The sequence below is a fragment of the Phycodurus eques genome, chromosome 21 (assembly GCF_024500275.1).
Source record: "Phycodurus eques isolate BA_2022a chromosome 21, UOR_Pequ_1.1, whole genome shotgun sequence".
In the NCBI taxonomy this organism is placed as follows: domain Eukaryota; kingdom Metazoa; phylum Chordata; class Actinopteri; order Syngnathiformes; family Syngnathidae; genus Phycodurus; species Phycodurus eques.
The window spans coordinates 5,099,328-5,114,617 of NC_084545.1; the positions used below are offsets into that span (position 1 = coordinate 5,099,328).

General features: G+C 39.7%; 1 protein-coding gene across 12 annotated transcripts in view; it reads left to right on the forward strand.

The window, feature by feature from the left end:
• Positions 1–15,290, forward strand: part of atp8a2 (ATPase phospholipid transporting 8A2) — a 53,915-nt gene that overhangs the window by 18,375 nt on the left and 20,250 nt on the right. For 11 of the 12 annotated variants that reach the window (XR_009767435.1, XM_061667099.1, XM_061667105.1 and 8 more), the window contains 17 exons: positions 176–249; positions 329–398; positions 1,264–1,391; positions 1,496–1,607; positions 1,674–1,842; positions 1,932–2,059; positions 3,150–3,227; positions 3,314–3,402; positions 3,585–3,629; positions 3,760–3,835; positions 4,465–4,653; positions 4,725–4,774; positions 4,849–4,918; positions 5,777–5,861; positions 5,934–6,073; positions 7,506–7,644; positions 7,731–7,795. Coding sequence is in view for 11 of the 12 variants with exons in the window: in XM_061667099.1 (XP_061523083.1) it covers positions 176–249; positions 329–398; positions 1,264–1,391; positions 1,496–1,607; positions 1,674–1,842; positions 1,932–2,059; positions 3,150–3,227; positions 3,314–3,402; positions 3,585–3,629; positions 3,760–3,835; positions 4,465–4,653; positions 4,725–4,774; positions 4,849–4,918; positions 5,777–5,861; positions 5,934–6,073; positions 7,506–7,644; positions 7,731–7,795 (1,707 nt within the window). In the remaining variant the exon portion in view is untranslated. The remainder of the gene's footprint in view (positions 1–175; positions 250–328; positions 399–1,263; positions 1,392–1,495; positions 1,608–1,673; positions 1,843–1,931; positions 2,060–3,149; positions 3,228–3,313; positions 3,403–3,584; positions 3,630–3,759; positions 3,836–4,464; positions 4,654–4,724; positions 4,775–4,848; positions 4,919–5,776; positions 5,862–5,933; positions 6,074–7,505; positions 7,645–7,730; positions 7,796–15,290) is intronic. The other variant, XM_061667100.1, reaches the window with a different exon arrangement.

Genomic DNA, 15,290 nt, shown 5'->3' on the forward strand with positions numbered 1-15,290 from the left:
TTTTGAAATATGTGAGCCTGCTCTGTTGTAGTCCAATTAAAAGACGGCTTAAGCAATGTACTGCTGTGCTGCCTGTCACTTTATGTCATCTCTAAAGGGTGCTCACTAATTTCTTTTTTTCTGTGCCCTCCCCAATGCCCATCTCCCTCCACGCCGTTGCCCTGCCGACCTTTAGGTGGCAGTAGGAGACATAGTGAAGGTGACCAATGGCCAGCACCTCCCAGCTGACATGGTTATTGTGTCGTCCAGGTCAGAGTGTGTAATTGATGCTTGTATGCTGTATTTGAACATTGCTGTGATTTCACATGACTCTGCCTCTGGTCCACAGTGAACCTCAGGCCATGTGCTACACGGAGACCTCCAACCTTGATGGTGAAACCAACCTGAAGATCCGGCAGGTACAGTAAACATACCATTTAGGGAAAGACTTGACAGAAACGTAACAAGATTTAAAAGTTTAAAAGTATTTTTTTTTAGTTTTTCTTTTCTAGTCAAGTATTTTATTCTATAAAAGTTTAGCTCACCTAATTTTAGCCTGTTACAGTAAATTATTTTATTTCCGTAGAATAAAAGTTTTTGGGGTCAATTTAATGTTATTTATTACTTTGCATTTAGTAGATTTGTTTAATGTTTAATTCTACTTTTATTTTATATGGTAACTTTTATTATTTATTAAGCTGTCCAATTGTAAATTTCTCAATTTTATTTTAGAGCTTAACTGGTAATTTTTAGTCTAATTTAGTAACAACAAAATTTTGGTTTTTCTTAAAATGTATGTAATTTTATTACTACCTCGCATTGTGTTAATTTTTTATTTGATTTTACTTTTATTTCCAGTGGTAGCTTTTATAATTTATTTAATTGTCCAATTGTGTTTTATTCAATTTTATTTTAGAAGTTGGATAATTTTGTTGAATTGTATTTGTTCTATTTTGAAATGTATTTTATTCAGTTTTATTTTTCAAAGTTGCTGTTTAAATGTTAATTTTATTTTAAGTAATATGTAATATTTATTTATTATTATTATTATATATTTTTTTTCTTCTTGCAAAGTTCCAATTTAATTACATCATTTTAAACTATTTTCATTTTAAATGTTAATTTTAATTTGTTTTAATTGATTAGTATTACTAGTTTTAATTGTATTTTATTACATTTTGAATGTTAATTTAAATTGTTTATTTCATATTTTTATTAGGATGCATTCAATTGTGCTCCATTTATTTATTTATTTAACATGTGATTGTACTGGTATACTTGCAGGGACTTTCACTCACAGCCGGCATCCAGACGCTGGAGGACCTGATGTCCTTATCCGGTGTCTTGGAGTGCGAAGGTCCCAACAGACATTTGTATGACTTCACAGGCACGCTGCGGCTGGAAAACCAAAAGTACGAGCCCCCCCCTCTACCGCCGCCCCGCCCTACCACCATATACACACGTACACACACTTACACACTGGGTTGCATTGCATAATGACTCTCTTCCTTCTCAGAGCTGCTCCTCTGGGCCCAGACCAGGTCCTGCTGCGTGGCGCCCAGATCCGAAACACTCAGTGGGTCGTGGGAATTGTCGTCTACACCGGCCACGACTCCAAACTCATGCAGGTAAACAATAACGACGACATAATTTGCCATTGGGATTTCCACTCACCACGTCTTTCATCGTTAAAGAACTCCACTAAGGCTCCCCTGAAGCGATCCAACGTGGAACGGGTGACCAACATGCAGATCCTGGTGCTGTTCGGCATCCTGCTGGTCATGGCTTTGGTCAGCTCGGTGGGAGCCGCCATCTGGAACAGGCAGTATACCGAGGAGGCTTGCTGGTACCTGTCCCGACATGGTGAGGCCCACAGGGACGCGCACACATTTTCCCACGTACTTTCTCCATGGAAAGCTTTTAAAATGTTTTTTCTTTTCCTTGTAATCCAGGTGACATCTCCACTAACTTTGCGTACAACCTGCTGACGTTCATCATCCTGTACAACAACTTGATCCCCATCAGCCTGCTGGTCACCCTGGAGGTGGTCAAGTTCACACAGGCCCTCTTCATCAACTGGGTACACAAACGCGCCGACATCCAAGTACTTTTGTCCAGGATTAAACGATGGTCGGCTATCGTTATCAGTATGGGCTTGGTGTTACTGTCGTACCTCGCCACACGGACTAATGTTATTGTAGACTTATTGCATTAAGCGCGAGCCAGGAGGAAAGAGTACGTAAAAGACAAGACTGTCCAAAGTTCGGGATTAGATTTGCTTACTTTTTATTGTTATCGGTCCCTTTAAAGTTTGTATCGTTTATCAAGATCAGTATTTAGATTGGCGATACCAGCTTCTCTTTTACTTGATATCGTATTGGGCATGTTTTAGTTGATATAGGTTATCGGATGTTGATGTCCTATTATGTCGCCATTACTGGATTCTTTTTGTTTGGTTTTGTATCGGTCATATCGAAGTGATATCGGTATCACCATTTGTATCAAATGATGCGTGCCTTGCCGACTTGGTATCGTATCATTAGCATTTAAGTTGGTATCTCTCTCTATCAGTATTGTTATCAGCGATAGCAGCCTCTCTTTTACTTGATATCTATCCATCCATCCATCCATTTTCTACCGCTTATCAGAGGTCGGGTTGCGGGGGCAGTAGCTTTAGCAGACGCCCAGACTTCCCTCTCCCCAGCCACTTCGTCCAGCTCTTCCGGGGGGATCCCAGGCCAGCCGAAAGACGTAGTCTCTCCGGCGTGTCCTGGGTCGTCCCCGGGGTCTCCTCCCGTTGGGACGTGCCCGGAATACCTCACCGGGGAGGCGTCCGGGAGGCATCCGAATCAGATGCCCCAGCCACCTCATCTGGCTCCTCTCGATGTGGAGGAGCGGCGGCTCTCCTCTGAGATCCTCCCGGATGACCGAGCTTCTCACCCTATCTCTGAGGGAGAGCCCAGACACCCTGCGGAGGAAACTCATTTCGGCCGCTTGTATCCGGGATCTTGTTCTTTCGGTCACGTTCGTTCGGTTGCTTGACATCATATAGGCCATATTTAAGGTAATACGGGTTATTGATGACAACATCCAACTGTGTCGACAATGCTGGATGTCTGTCATATTGGTTATGTTAACAATCAGTATCACTATTGATTTTTTTTTTTAAGGATGTGGAGATGTACTACGCCGAGACGGACACGCCGGCGATGGCTCGAACGTCCAACCTAAATGAGGAGCTGGGCCAGGTTCTTTTGCGCTTCGTATTACACATCTGTAAGCATATTTTACATATTAGTTAATTGTGTGGTTTTTCTTTTTTGTTTTTTTGCAGGTGAAGTATCTGTTTTCTGACAAGACAGGAACGCTCACCTGCAACGTTATGCACTTTAAGAAGTGCACCATAGCAGGAATCACTTATGGGTAAGCATTTTGTTTTCCTTAAGAAGCTGCCTGCTTCACTTTTAGACCTTCCGATCCCTCTAATTGTTTACTAATTCTAAACCCTCTATTCATTGTTTCATTTAACTCCGTCATGCTTGACGGGCCGAACTAATCAACTCATCCACTTGACTTCCCTTTTGCAACCTCATTCATTACCACAGCCACTTCCCCGATCTCGACTGCGATCGTTCGATGGAGGACTTCAGGTGAGTCCAGCCGCCGCCCTTCCGGTCCGCCTGTCGGCCTTTTCCCTGTGAGGCGTGCTTGCTTTCTGCTCCGAGTTAGTTGTCAGATGCGAAGCCTTCCGATTGATTTGTTTGCTTTTTGTCTCGACAGCAATCTCCCATCCAGCAGCAACAACTCGACCGAGTTTGACGACCCGGCTCTCATCCAGAACATCGAAAAAGGCCACGTAAGTGTCGCCTTTGCCCTCCAGTTCCATGTAAAGCAACCTGATATTACAGTAAATTATTTATTTAATGTAATTAAACATTAAGATGATTTTTTTCCCCTTTACAAATAATATGGATCCTTTTAATTTCATTAAATACAACTTTCGCACTGTGTACTAAATAAAATTTTGGGGTCAAAACGAATAATCTAATGGTTATTTTTATTCATAATTTTTTTTTTTTTACTGTGTATTTAAGTTAATTACATTATTCCCAACATGCAAATAATATTGAGGCATTTGTATTTAATTTGATTTGTGCTTTTCTCCATTGCAAATAATGTTATAGGGAGTTTAATTTATTAAAACCTTTGCACTGTGTACCTAATTTGCTTTACCTTACATTGTTTCCCATAACAAATAAAGTTCTTTTGCAAATATTTTGCATAGTGTACTATCTGCAATCTTTTTGCTTTTTTTAATTAATAATTTCGTTTAATTTTATTTACTGTTAATGTTATGGGCGGTTTACAATAGTTTACTTGAATTTTAAAAGTATGCCATGGCAACATTTGCTAATATTCCATTATTACACTATTTTCTCAACAATTGCACCTTACTACACACTTTCGTGTCTGCCATGTGTGCAGCCGACATGCCCTCAGATCTGCGAGTTCTTGACCATGATGGCCGTGTGCCACACGGTGGTGCCCGAGCGCGACAACAACCAGATTATCTACCAGGCCTCCTCACCTGATGAGGGCGCTCTGGTCAAGGGGGCCAAGGGTCTCGGCTTCATCTTCACCGCCCGGACGCCGGATTCGGTCATCATCGAGGCCGTAAGTCTCGAACTTGAACCCTATCAATTCATTAACTACAGAGGCGTTGACGTTGTGTTGTTGTGTTCCAGAGAGGGAAGGAGATGAGTTACCAGCTGCTTAATGTGTTGGAGTTCTCCAGGTATTCCTTGTGTTTAGGAATTCTCATGGGAAAAGGAAAACAGATTGCAGTGAACCTTAATCTTTCTTTTTCAGTAATCGCAAGCGCATGTCCGCAGTGGTGAGGACCCCCAACGGGAGGCTCAGGCTCTATTGCAAAGGAGCGGTATGTTCTATTCTCATTAGTTGCAGCTCTAATTATTCTCTTTTCGCCATATCACCATTGGTATTGTGATACCAGTCTTGTTAATGTTGGTTATCAATCTCAGTACTGGTCTGGGTGATACAAGCATCACTTTTACTTTTTGGTATTGTTATCGATAACAATATTGGTATCGGGAATAGCAGCCTCAGTTGGTATCATATCAGTTGTATTTACAGTATGTTGGTGTGGGTTAACAACATCAGTACTAGTATCGGTAATACCAGTCTCACTTGGTATCATAGCGTTGGTATTTCAGTTGCTACATGTAATCTGTAGCATTCGTGATACTAGCTACTCTTTTAGTTGATATCGATTATGGATATCAGTATTTGTTTTGGTAATACTAACCTCACTTACTTGATATAGTAACTGTGGTGTTAAAGTTGCTATTGGTTATCTAAGTCATTATTAGTATCACGAATAACAACCTCTCGTTTTCTTGGTGCAGTTTATTGATATCATTACTGGTCTCAGCGATACCAGCCTTGACTCAGTTGGTCTTAACTAGATATCAGTCTTAAAATTGTTGTGTTAAAGTTGGTATTTGTTCTTGATTTCGGTATTAGTGTTGGTGATACCCTGCCTCACTTTTACTTGGTATCAGTTATTGATATCATTCTTGGCATCTGTGATAATTGCCTCACTTTTACTTGGTATCTTTATTGATATCAGTATTGGTGGTGACGATACCAGCCTTATGTACTTTGTATTGTACAATCATGTTAAAGTTGGTATTCGTTATCAATATTGTTATTGGTGATACCACCATCACTTCATATTGTCGCAATTAAGTTTATTTATTATTATTTTTTCTCTCAGGATAATGTGATCTTTGAACGTCTGACTGAGGACTCCCAGTACAAAGAGTTGACCATCGCTCACCTGGAGCAGTTTGCCACGGAAGGTAAGCAAAGCAAGTAGAGGCGGTAGATTCTTTTTGTTCCGTGCATCTCCTGAGCCGCTTCCATCCATGCAGGCCTGAGGACTTTGTGTTTCGCCTACGTGGACCTACAGGAGGACGCCTACCAGGAGTGGCTGAAGGAATACAACCGCGTCAGCACCGTGCTCAAAGACAGGGCGCAGAAACTGGAGGAGTGCTACGAACTACTGGAAAAGGTCCGGAGAAGTTCCCTAGTCTCTCATTTGGTATTGGTTGACGATATAAGTACCGGTATTGACGATACCAACCTAGCTTGCTTGGTATTGTATTGGTCACATTAATGTGTCACTTATTTATATCAGTATTGTATTGTATCAATATTTTTTGTAACCTGATAATGGTTTCTGCTATCAGTATTGGTAGCTTTGCTACTTAACATCAGCTATTGTGAATGTTCTGAATATCAGTATTAATATCACCTTATGGTCATATTTAGTGAATGAGAGGTAGCTGTGTCTTTTATTAATGTGATTCACTGTAAGTTAGTTACTTTCAAAGTGGTTTCCAGACTACCAGCAGGTGGCGCAGTTGCTGTAGTTATAATGTACAGGAATGGCTGACTTGTGTTTTTAGCTCTCAAGCTCCATAGGTGCCAAGAGGATTTGGAGGTGTGAAAAGGAGGGAGTGAGGAGGAGGAGTGTGGGGGTAAAAAGAGGAAGCAGTAGGAGAAGGAGACCACAAGGCTAATTAGCTCACATGCCAACCTGCCAAGAGCCCCCCTCCATAAAAGTGCGGTCAACAACACAGTAGTGTGTACCGTGCGGGGAGTGTTTGTGTGCGCATCTGAGTGTGTCTAATAAGCGTACATGTGTGTTTAATTGCTGAGCAAATTAAAGTGAAGGGGAAGGGAGGGGTAGGGGTCGCGGGGATGGCAGCGGGTGGATTCCTGACATCCAAGTCACAAGGAGTGCAAAAGAGCCGCTTTGGACCTCGCCGCAATGGCCCTCGTCGTCATAATTGGAAGTGAATGATGTTCTTGGTGTAATGGGAGCCCACACACACACACAAGCTGTCCTGCTCAATTTGTAATTAGAGATTCGCACTGGACGGACATGAGTACCTGCAGCCTGCAGGAAGCAATGACAAGAGTAAGCGTCCGGATACTTTTGCCCATGTATTGTAACGAAGAAGGCAAATTCTAAAAAAAAAAAAAAAAAATCAATGAAATCGTCAGTCGTTCTTTTCCACAACCTAACAGAACCTATTGCTGCTGGATGCCACCGCTGCAGAGCATCGACTCATTACTTTGTAGTGGTTGTTGGCAATATTTGTATTGGCTCAAATTCGGCCGATGGAATGCCAATAAAATGCTAGTGTCACTGATACAAATGCTGATATTGATAACCCAGAGTAAAAGGCCAGTTTTACCGATACAAATATCAGAACAGATACGTGACACCAACTTTCATTTGACCAATACGATACCAAGTAAGTGAGGCTGGTATCGCCATTTTCAAAAATCGCTAGTAAGTAAAAAGGAGCCACATATCTCCGTTAGCAAGATTTATATAGATAAGCGATTCCAACCTTGATTTAAGAAATAGAGTACCAAGTATAAGAATCCAGTATCTTCTCTAATGATGTTGTTTTTTTCCCCCAACCCAACAGAACCTGCTACTGCTGGGCGCCACCGCCATAGAGGACCGCCTCCAGACGGGCGTCCCCGAGACCATCGCTACGCTGATGCGGGCCGACATCAAGATCTGGGTCCTGACCGGGGACAAGCAGGAGACGGCCATCAACATCGGTAAGAGGAGAGCATTGCGAGTGTTTTTCGATTTTGAGTGAACGTCTTTTTTAATTTGACCCCCCGCCAACGCGTGTGGTCCTCAGGGTACTCGTGCCGACTGGTGACACACGGGATGTCCCTTATCATCGTCAATGAGGACTCCCTGGATGTGAGTACAACCTTGCCCTTCCTCTCTTTGCTACTCTCGTTGTGTACGCTTGGCGGTTGCCATAGGAACCGGGGCGCGGTCCTACCCAGCATACGGGTGGGTGGGGATCTTTGCGTGCTCACAGGTAATTAAAGTCTCCGGTGTCCCCTGGGTTTCTGGAGACAGAGCTTTGTGCGCCTCCGTCACACTTTCACGCACACACAAGCCTAGCAGGCTTTTAACCGTCACTTGCTGTTCTGTTGCTAGTTATGGGTGGAATGATACTGGACTATTGATAATTGGATACCAACATTTTGAGAATTGATTTTTATGTATATGTTATGGCCTGGAGACACTTACTTTACTTGGTGTCCTATCAGTCGTATTAATGTTGATATTGGTTATCGATAGCAGTATCAATATCAGTATTTATATGAATGATACCAGCCATATTAAAGTTTGTATGAGTTTGGAGTATTATATTGGTATGAGACTTTTGGTATTGTATCTGTCACATTCAAGTTTCTATTGCATATTAGTGTCTTCCATATTACAGTAGGTATCATTTATTAGTACTAGTAATATTGAGGTTCGTATTGGTCATTGATATCATATTGATATGGGTGATACCAGCCTCCTCCTTTATATCGTAGTAGTCTAATTAAATTATCTTGATGAATCTGAATCAGTCATGTTAAAGTTGATATCAGTTATCAGTATGGTGATGAAAGCCTATTTTCCTTGGTACTGTAGCAATCATATTCAAGTTGGTCTCTGTATCTTTTGGGGGGGTTCTTCCATACCAGCTGCTCTTAATTTGGTATTGTATCGGCCATATTACAGTTATTATTGTTTATATGTATCATAATTGAGGGTGGCAATACCAGCCTCAAATTTACTTTTTACTAATTTTGGTATTGGTAATGCCAGCCTATCTTTTTACTTGGTATCGTTCGGGTCATAATGTCTTCCCATATCGTCCATATCTGCAATCTGCAAGGTCTAATTTTGTCCGCCGTCTTGTTTGTCTAATTAGATTCGTGTCTTTACGCTCAGACACCATCATGTGTGACCGCTTTGCCCTAAGTGTTTTGATTTGATTCCTGTCATGTGTCTGTCTCACGCCTGCACACACACACACACACACACACACACACACGCACAGAGTTAGTCTTTGAGACCATGTGGAGACCAATAAAATACAAAAGCTTGGTGCCGAAAAGCGTGCGAGGCCGTGTTTATTGTCCAAATGTGCTAAACTGTACATCAAGACCTTTTCTATTTACATTTACTTTTTCACTTCATCACGGTTGTTACACATATGACTGATTGCCGCGTGCGCTGCCAGCGTCTTGCCTGACAACCTAATATTTAGCTAATAAAAATCCAACAAAGTTGACTCAACGCCTTTGGAACCTACTGGTTGAAAAACCTTGGTGGGCTTTTTTGGAAAATTGACTTTAAATGGCACGTATACTAATAGTTGGCTCTTTGGAGGGCCTGCCCACCCATCAAGTGTGAAATTAAAAATACAAGCATCTTTTGTTAGCAGACTATTTCTGAAAAGTTGTCTGTGACCGAGCCCTTCTGTATTTTGTCGGATTGTGATGTAACAGTAGGGCTAATTTGCATAATTTGCATCTCTGCCCATGAGGAGATCGGCTAGGTTGGGTGAAGATCCACTTTCAAGCAACTACGCTGTCAGCAAAACACCCACATCCCCCACGTGTGCGATGCCCCAGCTATCATTTCAAAACCATAGGGTAAGCAGAGCTGCATTTAGTTTTGTCCATTGCAGAGATTAGTGTTTGCTAACAGTGTTAGCATCTGATGATTGATGAAGTTGTTGACACGGTGATGGTGGAGGGGAAGGAGGATATTTGTGTTTGGTGATGTCTATGTGCCACATACACACAATGCAGCATATGAAGTGCTGCTTCCACGAGTGAAAATTCTGTTGTCTTTATTTTTTTCGATTGCCGGACTCGCCAGTGGCCCAGCAGTATACAGTCGCTCACTTGCATGAGACAGGGCCGGCCCCTATAAACGGGCCAATTTCAGCTAGATTGAACTAGAATTGAATAGAACTTTTAAATTGGACAAAAAAATGCATCTGGGTGTTAGTCATATTTAGCTGTGGAATCACCAGTTGAATTAGTGTTGAGTGGATTATCCTTAATAGAGTTTGGATAACTGTGTTTGCAGACTCAAGTCAACACTGACTACAAAAATAAAAAAAAATAAAAAAAGAGTTGAGTTATCCCTGACTAAAGTTTCTCTTGCATGTGTAAGTTGCCTCCAGTGTGTGTGCGACACTTACTCTCACTTAAAATAACTTCAGTCTTGGAAGTGTTAGTCGAAACATCTTATCATCATTTACACCTCATGTATGACCTCCACTGGTTCCTGACTTTACCCAGGAACTTTAGAACTTTACTAGAACCATGGGAACTATTGTCTAAAACGAGGTAGTATTCTCCAAAAGCCCTGGAATATTAGTATTCAGTATCAGTGATACCAGTCTCTCTTACTTGATATCGTATTGGTATAGGTGATACCATCAGTGCCGGTCCCAAGCCCCCGGATAAATAGGGAGGGTTGAAGTCTGGAAGGGTCTCTGCCTATACCAAACCGAAATAAGTGGGAAAGACGATTTGTATCAATATTGGTATCATTAATCCCACCCTCACTATTTGGTATTATATCAGTCATTATAAAGCCCACATCGGTGTTCGTAATGACTTTGGCGATAGAAGTCTTTCTTACTTGGTATTATGTCTCAGTCATGTTCAAGTTTGTTGGAATACTGGTAATGGAGATACCGATCTGCGATTGGTCTTAGGGACCCCAACAGCAATGTCTATATTCTGTTTTTCCACTTCCTGTATAATGTCCCAATACTTTTACAACATCATTTTCATTCTTTTACTGTGGTTATCTGTATGAATGCCAATCTTAGCAGCGGATTCCTTCGCTCCATGTGTCCTTCACACCACCGAGTCCACATCTGTCAACGCCTTGTCTTTGCACAGGAAGCAACGGCACAGTCTGCGCTCTGTTTATGTGTAATATGCCTGTGTGTGCGGGGAAAGTGGGAACAGGCACTTAAGATTGGTTCATTTTTGGGGGGCCAGCAGTGTTGAGGGGCGAGAGGGTGGGGGCTTTCCTTTTAGTGCGCCTCCATGTGAGCAATGCCTGCTGGGGTAACATGACTAATGCCATCTGTCCCCCTCCTCCACCACCCTAGATGCCACACACGTGCGCGCACGCACACATACACGCACTGTCAAATGCTGTGGGTGTGCGTGGGTAACGTCTTATTTGGCATTCCCGATGAACGCATGAGTGCACACTCCTTCTAGCTTTCCCACAATCCTTTTCAAAGACACGTAGTACTGGCCATTAATCATTTTTACACACACAGTTACTTACACTCTACACATACTGTACGAACAAATATCGGCCACTTTTGATGTATTTCCTGGGCATTCATCACCTGTGGCATTATTAGACGTGTTTGTGTGTGTGTTATGGGAAAATATTGTTATCAAAATTTGACATTTATTGTCGGAAACCTCTGGGTTGACTTAGGTTTTTATCAGTATATATTGGTGATCTCTTGCATGGTATCGTATCTGTCAAATTACGTTTTTATTGACAGTTTGTATCGGTGCCGATACCATCTGTACCCATACTTGTACTTTACTATACCTGTCCATATGCTTTTTGGGGAGGTCGAATAGGAGCCATGTTGGTTTTTCAATTCAGTATTGTTATGATATTGGTCATGTTGAAGTCATTATCGATGTAAGTATTGAGATTGGCTTCACAACACTCACAAAAAAGTTAAAACACACTTTTGGTTTTAATCCTTTGATATGCTTCTTGAGTTGAAGTCCCGGGTGATTTGCTGAAGTCTCACGTGATGATGTTGTTTGTGTGACTTTTGAGGCATATTCTTGCACAGAATCTTAGTTGGTCTCCAAATTGTACGCAACCCGCCTCCATGTCTGGGCTATTTAGGCATCCAAATATATTCCAGATAAAGTTTTGTGCAGACTGTGTGTGTGTGTGTGCGTGTGTGTATGTTTTTCCAGCCTCTTCAAGCTCAGATGCATGCGATAAGTCAATATTTAGTTTGGAGGATTAAAAAAAGGAGGGAAAAAGGCGCAATCAAATGAGTAAGGCAGCTTTTTCCCTCAGTGGAGAGGCGTCTAAAAATAAGCGGTAATTTAGCGTGAGAAAGGTACTTTGAGTATTTTTCCCCATTTCTCGCCTTTGATCCATTCGAGAAAGCGTGATGAGAATGCGATGCAGACTTTTTTGTGGTTTGCTACGTTGTGCGCCAACGTGAGTTTTGGATGAGTAGGAGGCTGCCTGCCTGTTGGCATGAGAAGAAAACATTTTTGTTATTTTTCAGATTAATAAAAACAAGTCACAATTATGATGTTACATTATGAAGTTGAAGGAATTTTCCTAGGATGTTGCATGTTTATTTTCAATTAAACATTTTAGACTGCAGTTTTTTGTCTTTGTATGATATATTTTTTATTTCATTAAAAATGTTTTGCAACTATTTATATTTGTTAACTGATTGCCTTTTATATTTTAATTTATTGAAATTTTAGGTTCAGTGTTTGTAATTATTTGTATTTAGATTGTGTTTTGTAAATGTTCATTTAACTGAAATTGTTTACGTTCATTTCATTTTTTGATTAATTTGTTTTAGATTAAATGCATTGTTATATTTATATGAATATTTATGCATTATTTACTTCTATTGGATTGTTTAAATGAATTAGAAAATGTTTTAAGACATTTTTTCTATTTCTTAAATCTAAATTAGATTATTTTATTCATATTTTTTATTTTTACGTTAGAATTATAAACTAATTTGAGTTATTTATATGTAGATTGCATTTTTTACTATAATTAGAATTATTTATTATTTACTTCAGTTAGGTTCTTTTTAGTTTTGTTAAAAAATAATTAAAGATGTGTATTTTTCAACATTTATTTTCACATCAACATTTTTAGAACGATGCATCATTTTAGGATGGGATATTTTTATATATAAATTAATACTAGAATGTTTTAAATAGACAATTAGTTTAACATAACATTTTAACTTGTTATTTTATATTTGAGTTGAATTATATTTCGGTTTTTCATTGTTCATTTTAATTTCATGATTTAAAAATGTATATATAATTCATATTTAATTTCATTTTAAAATTAAAAGTTTGATTATTTAATTAGATTGCATTTTTCTATTTTAATCCATTTATAATTTTACATTTTAACTGTAATTTTATGTTCATTTTATTGCATTTTTCCCAGTGAAATGGCTCCCTTAAAGTCCTTTTAGCCCTCCTGTGTTTTTACCCAAGTTACCTTGTGAATCCTTAAGAGAGGTATTAATTTCGCAAAGGATGAATGATTAATTTCGCAAATGATTATCATTATTCTGAGTTTTGCTGCTTTGGCTGAGGCTCTCTGTGTTCATTCTTGTGCGACCAGGTGTAAGCGCACGACTCACCTCTCCCTCATGTATGTCCCGCACTCACACGGACACGTGAACACGCGTGTTTCTGAGCACACACATGTTGACACTTTTCAGTTAGAGAACTGTGACAACCTGTAATCTCCTGTTAATCCCTTCATTATGTTTGTGTTTTTGGGGAGGGGTGCGTAAAGGTGAATGCAAACAGGAATTCTGGCATACAAAGAAAAACACACAGCCCCGGGCTGAGAAAACATGAGGAGGGAATATTTGGGAGGAGCAGCAGGAGGAGGAGGAGGGACAGATGTGTGGGACTGTTTGGGAAGGCAAAGAAAGAAAGGCCGCATTGTTCACAAAATTGTGTTGTGCGGCGTCTTTTCAGGTCTCTCCGGTCCGATGGTCCTAAAATTGAGTACGGTATGATGGAGTTTGGATCATCCGTATTCCAAATTTACATTGTGCGCTTTCTTAACACTCACAGAAGTGGGAGATTTCGCTGGTGATTAACCACCCCCGTCGTAATTGTTATTGTACTTTTTAAATCCGATTTTAATACATTGTGGAACAAATTTGTCTTTTTCTAATCATTTAAAACTATTTGACTAAATCCAATTTCAGATACTTCTTAAGATAATAGATAATTCTAATTGTAATTTAATAAATGTAAATGTTATTTGTTTATTTTATTTAATATACTTTTTGTAATTCAGAATTTTCCATTTTTAATACAGTTTGATGAATGACATGATAAATACATTTTAATTCAATTTTAAATGAAAATATTTTTAAAACATGTAAAGATCAATGAATTTAAATGTTCTATTTTTTTGGTAAGTTTGATTTAAAATTAGATAAAAAATGAATTTGAGTGTCATTTAAAATTTTAGAAAAAAATAAAATAAAAACTTCATACAATTCAAAAGAATAGTTGATTAATTCCGTTTTTTTAAATTAAAAAGGTTTTTCTCCAAGGTCTTTAGTCGCCAGGCAACCAGCACGCCCTACAGGAGCCATTTAATAGCCCCATAACCTGAATAAGGAGCCCATTAGGGGATGTTTTGCACTCTCGTTAAAAGCTTAAATGGCAAAGTGGCTCCAATTTCTCTTGTGTTCTCACAGTTTTGCCTGTTAAAGACATTTGATGTTGTATTTTCGGATATCCTGTGTGTCACCTTGTGTGCTTCTATGAAACGTACCCTGTTTTCCCTCGTCGATAATTTGTTAGACCCGACACCACTCAGTGGATCTCATTGCGCTGACGTCATGGACTACAGCCATTTGCAACTTTATACCCGCGCTCTTTATTGTTTAGTGCTGTGGTTCTCATACTTTTTGCCACCTGAAAGAAATACTGAGCTCTCCAAGTACCACCATCATGACCAACATTAAAATACAGTAGTGTGGTAGGCCTGAGTATTCATAAAAAACAAGACAAGAGATTTCCTTCCTAAAAAGTATATTTAATATTATTGTAAGCTATAGAATATTTTTTGTTTTTCGCAGGAGGATAAAGAATATATGCCTGTGGCTATTGTTGAATGGTCTGTCTGCATGTTATGTGACCATTTGTCTTGAAAAATAAGTCGTTTAAAGGTTTAGTACTGCAAGATCGATACTAGTTTTGTAAGCCTATCTATGGTGTTTTGCATTGTGTGTTAGCATCAAGCTAGCGGACCTGTAATTTGGTCAAATACGCAATGTGTAATTATCTTTGTTTTATGTTCAGTTTGACAGTAAACTACAACTGGGCGTGTCAATAAACCGCTTGAAGTCTTTTTGAGGACTTGTTCACTATCGGCCAAACTGCTGCTTGTTGTGACGTTTGTTGTCACCAGCTCACGCTCGTATCGCAAATGTTTGCTTGCAACTCAAGACAAAAAAATTGTTTAAAAAACAAAACAAAACAAAACAAAAAAAAACAAATCAAAAATACATGCTGCCCAGGACACCGCAGATCAAAATCAAAGTTGTATGTTCACAAAAAGTTGGTCTGTGGTCTGATTTGTTCATTTG